Here is a 13,906-nt window from a genome sequence, read left to right on the forward strand (position 1 = left end):
GATTCCTTGGCATCCAAAATTAAAAATGTGTGTATATATATATATATATATATATATATATATATATATATATATATATATATATATATATATATATATATATATATATATACAGTGAGGAAAATAAGTATTTGAACACCCTGCTATTTTGCAAGTTCTCCCACTTGGAAATCATGGAGGGGTCTGAAATTGTCATCGTAGGTGCATGTCCACTGTGAGAGACATAATCTATTAAAAAAAATCCAGAAATCACAATGTATGATTTTTTTACTATTTATTTGTATGATACAGCTGCAAATAAGTATTTGAACACCTGTCTATCAGCTATAATTCTGACCCTCAAAGACCTGTTAGTCTGCCTTTAAAATGTCCACCTCCACTCCATTTATTATCCTAAATTAGATGCACCTGTTTGAGGTCGTTAGCTGCATAAAGACACCTGTCCACCCCATACAATCAGTAAGAATCCAACTACTAACATGGCCAAGACCAAAGAGCTGTCCAAAGACACTAGAGACAAAATTGTACACCTCCACAAGGCTGGAAAGGGCTACGGGGAAATTGCCAAGCAGCTTGGTGAAAAAAGGTCCACTGTTGGAGCAATCATTAGAAAATGGAAGAAGCTAAACATGACTGTCAATCTCCCTCGGACTGGGGCTCCATGCAAGATCTCACCTCGTGGGGTCTCAATGATCCTAAGAAAGGTGAGAAATCAGCCCAGAACTACACGGGAGGAGCTGGTCAATGACCTGAAAAGAGCTGGGACCACCGTTTCCAAGGTTACTGTTGGTAATACACTAAGACGTCATGGTTTGAAATCATGCATGGCACGGAAGGTTCCCCTGCTTAAACCAGCACATGTCAAGGCCCGTCTTAAGTTTGCCAATGACCATTTGGATGATCCAGAGGAGTCATGGGAGAAAGTCATGTGGTCAGATGAGACCAAAATAGAACCTTTTGGTCATAATTCCACTAAACGTGTTTGGAGGAAGAAGAATGATGAGTACCATCCCAAGAACACCATCCCTACTGTGAAGCATGGGGGTGGTAGCATCATGCTTTGGGGGTGTTTTTCTGCACATGGGACAGGGCGACTGCACTGTATTAAGGAGAGGATGACCGGGGCCATGTATTGCGAGATTTTGGGGAACAACCTCCTTCCCTCAGTTAGAGCATTGAAGATGGGTCGAGGCTGGGTCTTCCAACATGACAATGACCCGAAGCACACAGCCAGGATAACCAAGGAGTGGCTCTGTAAGAAGCATATCAAGGTTCTGGCGTGGCCTAGCCAGTCTCCAGACCTAAACCCAATAGAGAATCTTTGGAGGGAGCTCAAACTCCGTGTTTCTCAGCGACAGCCCAGAAACCTGACTGATCTAGAGAAGATCTGTGTGGAGGAGTGGGCCAAAATCCCTCCTGCAGTGTGTGCAAACCTGGTGAAAAACTACAGGAAACGTTTGACCTCTGTAATTGCAAACAAAGGCTACTGTACCAAATATTAACATTGATTTTCTCAGGTGTTCAAATACTTATTTGCAGCTCTATCATACAAATAAATAGTTAAAAAATCATACATTGTGATTTCTGGATTTTTTTTTTTTGATTATGTCTCTCACAGTGGACATGCACCTACGATGACAATTTCAGACCCCTCCATGATTTCTAAGTGGGAGAACTTGCAAAATAGCAGGGTGTTCAAATACTTATTTTCCTCACTGTATATATACAATATATTTGTGTGTGTGCAGTTTAAAGGAGAAAATAATCAGCAATGGTGCTGACTTTTGAATTTGCACATGGTTTGTCTTAAAGCATATTAAAAACACCACATAGACATAAACAACATTAAAAAACTTGATTTTCACCACATGGGGATTTTAAATACACTGCATTTGGCAGATGACGAAGGGATTAGACATCTTGTTTGATGCCTTTGTATGTCGCTTGCATGTTCCTCAGGGGGTCAAATCAATCAATGGAAATGATTTAAACTCGTCTTTAGAACACACAAAGGGTTTACTATACATTATGATCTAAACAGTGACAACATGACATGTATGAGACTGAAAACACATCCTTCATCCGCTCCCTGTGGATGAGACCCTGTACGACCCTCGTCCACTCGTTAGTCGTCAGCACTGGCCTTCTCACAATTCGTATCGAAGTGGATCTTCTGTAATTGTCGTTTCCTTATTAGCTTTGCTTCCCTCTTTCCTCCCATTCTTTTAAAATCTGGAGAGCATTTGTGTTCAGGAACAGGAAGGAAAGAAGGTTGCCTTTAAACACTGATAAGTACATTTTTGGCCCTTTTTTCGCATGTATATGTGTATGTGTGGAAATGAGGGCGTTTTAGTACGTCATTCACACACTTGCACTGATAAAATTCAAAAATGGTTCTTCTCCACAAAAAAAAACAATGTCCTTGTACAGTCTGTTTATTATTGGAAATGACTTTATGTGAAATCTGTCATACACAAACACAAATCTCCCTGTGTGTGGTCAGAAAGAACCTCTAAAATGTATTTCATTTTCAGGCATTATTGCATTAAAATTTACATTAATGTCTAACAATGTGGCAAATATTTTGATTGTTATACTGAAATTAAATTAATATAATAATAACAATACATGGCTGTACAGAACATTCTTTAAAACATTAGCTAACTTTTATTTGTATGTATATTGTATGTAGTTTAGGGTTTGGAAAGATTTAAGAAGTATCTTATGCTCACCAAGGTTGCATTTATTTGATGAAAGATACAGTAAAAACAGTTATATTGTGAAATAATATGAAACCTTTTATTATTTCTTTTTTAATGTTTTAAATGTGATTTATTTCTGTTCAAATGTATTTTAAATATGATTTATTCCTGTAAAGCTGTAAATGTTCCTACAGAAATATGCTGCTCAAGAAACATGTATTGTTATTTTAAGAAATCTTATTATTATAAGTATTTAGGCATAAATTTACAAAAAGTGTGTAAACTAATTTATGATAAAGATTTCTACATGTGCGAATAAAACAATTGTGCGATTTAAAGTTATATATGCTTTTTTTTTTATCTGCTGTTATCAGCAGTCTTTCCATTTCCATTTGCATGTCTTCTGGTCCTGGACATGCATAACTACTTAATTTATTATAAGTATTATCTGAAAATTAAATCTTGCTTTGGATATGGTTTCAGCTGGACATCCACAGAACTTCAAAACAGAAATGTTCCCCTCAAATCACAAAAAAGGTACTTGTCTCGTCTTCTGAATCATCTTCTGATAGGGAAACATCATTCTGTGTCTAAATGGAAACCTATGAAATAAATTTTCCTCTCTGTTTGAATCATGAATGCTCAGCATAAAAAGAGAGATATTGCAGGTGGATATTTCAGTAGTCAATGTAAATAGGCAATTTGTTTGACTAAAACTTAATCAAAATTGTTTAATTTCTTCATTAAAAGGTATTTTAAAACAGGTTACATAAATGTGTTACATAAGTTATCCAGGACTTATAAACCTCATTTTAAAGACTGTGATATTTAATGAAAGTAAACAGCATTTAGACATTAATGATATAAGCGTGCATGCATGGCTGCAGAGACTGCAGTGCGCACTGTTGAGCATTTATGCAAATGAAAGCAGAGGTTCTTTCTTACTAGTGCATGTCTTGGGAGATGTTTGAATGCTCTTTGAATCTCTCTCTCTCTCTCAAAAAAAAAGAAAAAAGCATGATGCATTTGTTTCCCTGTGTAATCGCCCATATGTGTTTGTGTGCTCTTATATGTTGGAAAAGTCTTTTTTCTTCCTCCGTGTGCATGCACTCGCATTGTGGCATGTTTGTGAGTGTGTGCGTTTGTCTTTTATTAATACTTCTCGTCTGTGTGTGCTTGTGTGTTTGGTGGAGAGCAGAGCCCACTCGACAGACCACGACCAAGAGAAGAAAGAGGAAGAACTCCGCCAGCAGTGCGTCTAACAGTAGCCTAGGCAACAGCGCTGGCGGCAAGAAACGCAGCCCTGCCAACAACTTCACTCTGGCCAGCCAGGTACCTGTAAGCATCAAATCTTCTTATTTACACACACACACATTGTAACCATCCAAAATCCTTAATGCTATTTTGCTCTGATTGCTTTCCTAAGGATATGATTATAATTATGCTGTCAAAACACATTAAGTGCCGCTTGCAGTTTTGATTCACAGCGATAGTTGTTTGACAATAACTCATTCCGTCGTATAGGGATAGTCCACTCAAAAATGAAAAGTTGTTTAAAACCCATGTGACTTTGTTTCTACCGTACAACACAAAAGGTGATTTTTTTTTTTTTTTTTTTTTTGGAGAAAATTATTTATTTGCATAAAAGTCTTAATTATTTGTTTTTCTTTCAGCTCAGCTTTTTAGTAGTAAAAAAAGTTTTATTTTCAGTATCTGATACCAGTATCTAAAGAATGCTCAATATATAGCCTACTAAATACATATGATAAAATATATTATAAAAATATATACAAAATAAATATATGATAAAAAATGTGAAAATATAATTGCTGAAATTTAATAAACATTTTATATGCACAGTATTTAAAGAATGTGCATTATAAACAGTTTGCGTGCGTGCGTGTGTGTGTGTTGCCAATATCCGAAATCCTTGTCCTTGTGGGGACATTTTTTGGTCCCCATGAGGAAAACGGCTTATAAATCATACTAAATTATATTTTTTGAAAATGTAAAAATGCATAAAGTTTTCTGTGATGGGTAGGTTCATGGGTAGGGTTAGTGTTGGGGATAGAATATACAGTTTGTACAGTATAAAAATAATTTATGTCTATGGAATGTCTAGGGCCGTGTGTGTGTGTGTGTCTGTGTGTGTTATATATATATATAGATATAGATATACAATGAAAACTAATGATGACTAGGGCCATCAAGTTCCAAAATTACATAAAAAGTATCAAAAACTGATCATACAAGTAGTCCATATGACTTCTGCGCTATATAAATATATAAATATTCTTGCTATTCATAGCTCTCCTTGGCACGTTCATGAAAAAAGAGGAAACGTCTGATTCATAAACAAATCATTCTTTTTAGTAAAATCTTTTCAGTGAATCAACTGATTATTTTTATAAAACCAGATTGAATTATGTTTATAAATCTGACTCAGTCGACCTGGTTCTCAAATTCAACTCACTGATTCAGTGATATGTTTGCAATTGTTAAACGGCACACGGAATGGGATTATCAGTGAATAATGACTTAAATTTCAGTCTATTCCTCACACAGAACTACTGTACGGCTTCAAAAGACATATTATAGCGGATGGGTTGTATGGAATACTATTAAGATGTTTTATTTGAATTGCGTTGAATAGTGCAATTACAAGTGACAAGCACCATCAAAATTTCTCTTTTTGTGTTCCACGGAAATAAGAAATTCATACAGGTTTTTGGGTGAACTTTCCTTTAAACTGTATTTTATCTGTATTGATTCTGCACCTTTAACAACTATTGACACATTACCGTGTTGACATGTTATAATAATGTGATATTACTTTGTTCATGGTTTGAGTTTTGGGCCATTACACACATATAAAACATATTCAATTCCAATGCCAAAGTAAATACACTCTCAGCACCTTCACAGAGAGAGACTCCTTAGCCCTTATTTTCAATTCCTATATTACCCACTTACAGTGTTTAACCCCAATACAGAGGCATTTATCCCAGAGTGCCTCTTTATCCCCCAGGCTTCCTTTTCAGGCATTACTCTAGCGGTTGATGTGCTCTCCCAGTTTGCACACCGCAGGGTCAAACGCACAACACACGAGTGCTAAAGCTGTTTTGGGGAGTGGTATTGTGAGGCGGTAAATTTGTTTGCAGATGGATGATGGGATTTGTAGTGCGTGGCTTTTCCCCTGGAGTTCAGGGACACTTGGATACATGAATGCCAAAGAGGAGATTAAAGAGAAGAGACACCCAGAGATGTTTGCTTACATGCTCAGATGGCAAAAAAATTGTTTTTCTTTACAAGAAGAATTATCAAAAAAAAAAAAAAAAATACAATTGTATCGAGCCTTTATTTTAACTTTTTTCTTCAGCTCAGCTTTTTAATAATGATCGAACAATATACATGTGTATATATATACAGGGTTTTTTTTTTCAAAATCCAATGCCAATATCTAGTGAACAGGATGGCCAATGCCTAATATATAGTCAATTATATATGTTCATATTATATTATTATAAAATAAAAAATAAATGTATTATATAAAATAAGAAATTTATTTCAGCTTTTTAGATTTAGTTAACAATAACAGCCCTGATCTGTATGATGTAATTGAATTTTAAATTAAATATTCCATATAATTCCATTATATATTCATGTATATGACCATATAACATTTTATATGTCATATGTTATATATATATATATATATATATATATATATATATATATATAATTTCTCTCTCTGTGTGTAGGTAACTCTAATTGCATATATTTTGTCCTGCTTGTATCTAGCCAGTGTCCATCATTTTAAGGACAGCAGACACATTCACATAAGCAGTGAGCAAATTGTTGGTGTGAGCAACTGGCTCTGTGCCAGAACTCATTATCATATAGCTCGTGTGTGTGTGTGTGTGTGTGTGTGGTTGTGGTCATACGGGTGTGTGTCACAACGCTCTTCATTTTACTCCCCATTCGAAGCAGCAAGCCTCATTGTAAGCAATGTCGCTGCGCATCGTGGAGAGGAACACGCCGGTTACATATGTAGCGTGGCCACTTGGCTTTGTCTGTGCAGTCATCGCATGCTGCCTGATCGGCCTCCTACGTGAGCCCAATCACAATGAGCTGATCATGTGATCACCGGGTTGGGGAGGGGGTCTTGCGTTCAACAGTATTACAACAGTGCCCTCTTGTGATCATATTTTTGGCCTGAAATTATGATTTCAATAATAACAAGTTGGATAGTTGTTATGTGAATGGATTGAAATTTTTCTCCAGTCTTAAAAAATGTCCAGCTCAAATGAGGGCTTTCTGTGCACCTCGAGCTCAGATCCAGGTGATGCTGAGCCAGTTTGGGATCATTCATTCAGGTAGCCTGTGTTTAGCTGTGGGCGGCTCAGTGTGGGTTTAGCCACAGGCTACATCTAATTAGACAAGAGCACTGGACAGCCTTTCCATTTGATAGCAATTAGAGCTCTTCGTCAAACCACCAGCTGGAAACCTGTAGGTTGCGTGAGCGTGTGTGTGTATGTGTGTGTGCTAATGTTTGTGATCCTGGCCCCTGGTTTAAAACCCAGACTGCAGGGCGACAGTTGCCGTTCAAAAACAGATGGCAAATTCAAGGCTCGTTGGCAAGCGCCGTTCTTTTTTCTTTTTTTTCTGTCTAATCGGTAACATTTCAGCTAATGACTTAATTAGCTATGCAAATTGACAAATCAGTGTGTGGATATTGTTATTTAGTCAAAAAGCCCACCTTAATGAATGAGAGTAATTAAGAAGCAGAGGGGTGGGAAGGACTGACGGTGACTCTGGGGTCTCAGCCAAACCCCTCACGAAACGACACGAGTCATCGCTCAAATAAACACAGATGCAACAGTAAAAGAGCTGAATCACGAGACAGGTTATGCAAAGTGAGCAGCTCCAGCAGTGTGAAGGGTACGAGGACTCGCACAGCTGGAAACCAGAAAATTAACAGGAAAACAAGGTGCACTTTACTTTTAAGGTTCAATTGGTTAACATTATTAGATAATTAGATATCATGAACTAACAATGAACCATTTTATTTAATTTATTAATCTAGAATAATGCTAATTTGTGCATTTACTATTGTTAATATATGAATGTTCACAATACATTAACTAATGTTAAAGGGTTAGTTCACCCAAAAATTAAAAGTCACAATGTGACTAAATTCCAAAGATGAACGAAAGTCTTACGGGTTTGGAACGACATGAGGGTGAGTAATTGATGACAGAATTTTCATTTTTTGGGTGAACTATCCCTTTCAATTTATATGGCTTAAAATGTTAAATCTATTTTAAATGGTAATATTTCACAATATTCCTGTTTTCAATGTATTTTTGATCAAATAAATGCAGCATTGGTGAGCGGAAGAGACTTCTTTCGAAAGCATTAAAGGAACACTCCACCGTTTTTTGAAATAGGGCTTATTCATCTTCTTTCCTACATTTAGATAGGTGGGCAAATGCATTTTTGTCTCAGTGCATGCATTGTTTTAGTTTGACAGGGTCGGCGCTAGCTTAGCTTAGCATAATGAATGGAATCCTTTGTTGCCAGCTAGCATGTCCTGAGTAAAAGTAATATAAAAAATAAATAAAAACCCACCTAATTGCTTCTTGTGGCCTGCGTATTCACAACGAGTACAAATAGCGATGCAGATTAACACTAGGCGATTTCCTATGCAGATATTGACTTGGGACTATATTAGGGGGAAGCACAGGCGAAGCACTGCTACTTGGGCGCAGAGATATCACGCCCAAGTAGCAGTACTTTGCCTGTGCTTCCCCTAATATAGTCCTTAATATATAAGTCAATATCTGCCTAGGAAATCGCCTACTGTTAATCTGCATCGCTATTTGTACTCATTGTGAATACGCAGGCCACAAGAAGTAATTAGGTGGGGTTTTTTTTTTTTATATATTACTTTTACTCAGGACATGCTAGCTGGCAACAAAGGATTCCATTCATTATGCTAAGCTAAGCTAGCGCCGACCCTGTCAAACTAAAACAATGCATGCACTGAGACAAAAATGCATTTGCCCACCTATCTAAATGTAGGAAAGAAGATGAATAAGCCCTATTTCAAAAAACGGTGGAGTGTTCCTTTAAAAAAATTTACCGACCTCATACTTTTGAACGGTACTGTATGCATAACCACCATAATAAATGATGTAAAGTTCATTGTTAGTTGATTGTTACATAAGCTAATGTTACGAATTGACCTTATTTTAAAGTGTTGCTGGGCCGATAGCACGTTTGCTATTTGCAGAAATTTGAATTAAAAGCAAAACTGCATTTGAAATGCAATCACAATGATTAATAGGCACACTGACATTCAATTTCATTGCTTCTGTTGTAAAAAAAAATAATAATAATAATTTTAATGTCATACTGAAGTGTCACACACTACTACACGCATTTCAGTTTAGCTTCGCCCAAATTATAACACTAGAGAACTTGACTGCATAAATATTTCATTAGAAACTTTTTTAATGCTTTGTATTTTAGATACATTTATCTTAATTAAAAGCAACAAATGGAAAAGAAATGGTTTTTAAAATGTATTTTAGACATTTTAATTAAAAGCAAGAAATCCAGTGGAAAAAATGCACATCCATTTGACTAGGTTTCTCTGCATTTCATCAGAACATTCTGATTAACAGTACAAAGTGCAAAAAGATAACAAATAAAAGTGCTAAAAATATATTTGTACTCCTCATTTATTTCCATGTGCATTTTTTCTTCTTGCAGCAGTAATTTGGTCAGCCTATATTTACGGTTAGTCACTTTGCATTTTGACTGATTGGTGTCTGATTATAAATGCACATGTCATTTATATTTGCCCACATTAATGCGTCTCAGCAAAACGGATATGAATGCAGTCTACTATAACAATGCAAATTCACTTCCCCGATGCTAATGCTGGGACTCAAATTATCTGTTGAACTCTCTCTCTTACCTATAAGGCAAATATTGTTTGAGTTTCCATCCGTGTGTCTCATTTGTGTTTGCTCACTCATGTGGATTGTGGGGCTCCTAAACTTCCGTATGCTGATGTGGTTCTGTCCCATATGGATCTAATATTCTGTCCCCTTCAATATGAGACAATTGGACGGTGGGCAATCATACACAGACTCAGAATGGGAGCTAGAGGAGTAGACAAAGAGGCAGACGGGTAGAGATAAAGAGCTCCCGTGCTGCAGCGTGTCGACACACGATCAACGAAGCGTGTGCTCCAGTTAACTGATCAGTTGAGCCTGAGAATTCAGAGAGAGAGAGAGGGGAAAGAACAGAAGACTTGTGCTGCACTAAAACAAAGGTCTGATATTGTCAAGCTGTGAATGGCTTAAAAATTCTAACTAATTAATCACACAATTGATTGCAATTAATCATGTCTGTATATTTAATATATTATATTTTTAAATAATGTTTGTATATTGTATACATTTTATTTGTATTTGTATTTTTATATATATATACACACACTAGGCATGTGCCGGTATCAAATTTTCATGCTGCGATTAATTGATTGAGCTTTTATCACGGTATACGGTATTATCACGATATTTTAATTGCTATAATTATTAAAGGTTAAAAATTAAATTAAATTAAATACAATTTGGTTTTCATTATAATAAATTATGACACAAGTAAAAATATAATACAAATGTAATATAGTGCACATATTTAGCAAAATACTCCTCTCTATAGCTATTTTTTCTATAGTCAACTAATGTGTTTGGTCATTAAATGGCTTTCCTGAGGTAAATGTAACGTTCTGTGACATGATTGTTCACCTGCAGTTTTATTGACCTCTTTCCGTGGTTGAAAAACACTGATTGATCGATATTATGTATGAGGCATAAATACCTTTCGGTAAGTTGTACTGTATCTTTAAATATGAGGTAACAGATGATCGGTTTACTTGAACTGAGGCGCTACAGCGATCGGTCACGTCACATTTACAAGCGCCAAAACGGTATTTATTGTCTGAATTTCGTAATCAAATGGACAGAACATGAGAGCTGAGAATTTTTTTCATATCATAAGTAACCTGCTCTGTCTAGTCTGTCGGTGTCAGTGTCCTCTTTGCTCCGTGATTTTTCTCTGCGTGAGAAAATTGATGTGTGGCGCGAGAGCGTGTGAAAAGTGTCGATGGCGTGAGTCTCACGCTGAATGCGTAGAGTTGACAGCCCTGCTTTAAGAAGGGGGATAAATCGTCAGCAGCGTTCCTCCTTCCGCCATGCTTCTTCTCCATGTGAGGATTATTTACATTAACTAGAGTGCGCACTGCGCCGCATGCACACAGTGCTTCATGTGGGGATTGTTTACATCAGAGTGCGCACGTGTTTCGCGCAGCATATACGCAGTTTGTTTAAGCGGTTGATGGAAAATAAGCTAATGCGCGTTCTATAAATATAAATTCTGATCTATTATTTTTCAAGGTATTTTGAAGTGCCCGCGATAACAATATCGTGCATATTCATTACCGCGATTTATCGCATTACCGAATACCGGCACATGTCTAACACACACACGCACACACATTATTTTAGCACATTAAAATACAATTTAAAAAGGTTGTAACTAATTAATCTCAATTTAATCAATTAATCACATCTAATCTTTATAGATTTTATTGAATACATGTTTAACATACTATATTTAATACATTATTTTTTTTAATATAATGTTACTAATAATGTATATAAATATGTATATTTCCCAACCCTAGATTTAACATTTTATTTTATTAGGGATTACTGGTCACCGTCCAACATTGTTAGTGTTGATCTCGTTTCTGTTACAGATTTCTCTTCATCTGTACCCAAAGTTTCTTCACAAGTTTGAAACTTGTCTTTAATATTATTGTTCTTTTGTTTTGTTTTTTTTGACTGTGTCACTGTATTTATTGCAGGATGTGATGGTGGTAGGTGAGCCCACTCTGATGGGCGGGGAGTTTGGCGATGAGGACGAGCGTCTGATCACGCGGCTAGAAAACACACAATACGACGCCACAAACGGTCTGGACGATGACGACGACTTCACGAGCTCGCCGGCACTCGGCAACAACAGTCCCTGGAACAGCAAGCCGCCCACAGGGCAGGACAGCAAGCCCGAGAGTACGGCCTCGCAGCCCTCTCAGTAGGAGACAACATGCGCAATGTCCCGTTAAACCACCAGGGCGGCGCACTCTCCCTCTCTCTCTCTCTCTCTGACCTCACTTTTTACCCTCGATGATGTAAATCCCATGTCATGGTGTCACTGATGGTTCCACTCCGTATTTTGGGTAACATTTAGGAACTTCACTGACCAAACTTTGGCAGCAATATTTGCTCACTGGATTTTTTTTAAATCATCTAGCTAGGCTACAAAGCAGCGCAAGAAATGTGACTCTTGGAGGAACTTGACTTTATTAAGGCTGAATGAGGTCTGAATTAACAGAGACCTGAATTTGGGACAACTTTAGCCCAATAATCGATGTAAAAATGAAAACATTCGTCTGTCTCGCAGTTCATACATATCTCCATAATGACTTCAGTTGGCAACCACACTCAACGTCAACCAATGCTGAAGAGATGGTCATGTTGGCTGTCCTCTAACTGAAGACTGGAACTGCAGAGGCATCCACCGAGACCAATCCCTGAACATTTGCATTTTTATTGGAAATTCGTTTGGCTATTGTCTTCTTCCCTCTGCTTTCAATTAAAAGTGAACTGCCAAGCATTTCTTCAACACAACAGACTGTATTAACAAAGACAGCTTGTATAGAAGAAAAAACTTTGGCAGTTACCATTTACAGATTGTACTTTAATTCAAATATTCCTATTTGATTTCAGAGTCAATGTGTTATTTTATTAATTTGTACTATTATGTGTTCTCCTCGTACTGTACCATCAAGATTAGGAGTTACTTTTTTGACAGGCAGGCACATATGAAAAGCATATTTGTCCATCTTTCGTCTCTCTCCCAGTATTGACTTAATTTCAAAATGGAATACGTTATGTTTCTGCATGACATTTTGAAATCTGTAACATGTTTATTGCCAGACTTTTGAGGTCATGCTGGACTTTGGTTATCAGTTTGAAAGCACAGTAACCAGGGTTTTGACTTCGACAGTAAAAATGCATTCTGCTTCATCTGATGTCATTGAAGTCGACAAACCTTGATGTAAACAACAGCTGTTTTGACATTTACGAATTATTTGACTTTTTTTTTTTTTATTTTTTTTTTTTATATATATAATGGATTTCATACTCAGGAATGAACACCATACTGAGAAATGAGAATGTTAAATACAGATTATTCTGTTCATTAGCTTTAAATGAGTTGAAATAACATTCATTATGGCAAGCTTCACACTGCTTTTAATATGTATGAAAACAGCCCTTTTATCTGAAAATCATCATTCTAAAAAATGCAATGCCCTTTCAGCAAGTTATGTGATCATGTTTATACAGCTTTATGTAATTTATGTAGCTAGATACACGCACCTTTTTCCATATACTGTACATTGGATTTTTAAGTCCCTTTAAAAGTTGCATACAGTGTGCTTTAATGATTGAAAGGATGATGATGATGATGATGATGATGATGATGATGATGATGATGATGATGATGACAAAGAGCCAAATATTTCTTTTTTTAATTAGTTTCTTTGTTTCTGTTCCTTATTACAAAACTTATTTCCTGAATATTCTCAAAGCCTGAGATATTTCCAAAACCAACAAAATAAGACACAGTATCAGCCACCCACCGTTTTATCCTTGTATTATTGAAACTCTGCACAGTTTGTAAAATATTTAGCAGAGGTGTTTTTTGTGTCATATCCAAAACTCTTCTATGTATGCTTTGCCATTTTGTGTGCCAATAAATTGTGCTTACAAAACTTTTTGCATCAATATTTCTGCCCCCTCTTACTCAAGGTTTACTTTGTCCCACACTTCTAAGGTGTGTGTGTGTGTGTGTGTGTGTGTGTGTGTGTGTGTGTGTGTGTGTGTTCATGTTTTTCTATCCTGGTGGGGACTTCAACTTGAATGCACACAGACTCATGAGGACTCGTGTCACAGGGGGGACCTAAATTGAGGTCCCCATAGGTAAACAAGCTTATAAATCATACAGAATGTTTTGTTTGTTTTTTTTGGAAATGTAAAAATGCAGAAAGTTTTCTGTGATGG

At 36.5% G+C, this 13,906-nt stretch overlaps 1 protein-coding gene across 2 annotated transcripts in view; it reads left to right on the forward strand.

Moving 5' to 3' along the window:
* Positions 1-13,617, forward strand: part of ldb2a (LIM domain binding 2a) — a 59,541-nt gene extending 45,924 nt beyond the window's left edge. The window contains exons 7-9 of one of the 2 annotated variants that reach the window (XM_084132298.1): positions 3,186-3,239; positions 3,901-4,040; positions 11,647-13,617. In XM_084132298.1, the coding sequence (XP_083988424.1) occupies positions 3,186-3,239; positions 3,901-4,040; positions 11,647-11,877 (425 nt within the window). In that variant the 3' untranslated portion in view covers positions 11,878-13,617. The remainder of the gene's footprint in view (positions 1-3,185; positions 3,240-3,900; positions 4,041-11,646) is intronic. The other variant, XM_084132299.1, reaches the window with a different exon arrangement.
* The last annotated feature ends 289 nt before the right edge of the window (positions 13,618-13,906 follow it).

Source organism: Abramis brama (assembly GCF_963993115.1).
Source record: "Abramis brama genome assembly, chromosome: 13".
Lineage (NCBI taxonomy): Eukaryota > Metazoa > Chordata > Actinopteri > Cypriniformes > Leuciscidae > Abramis > Abramis brama.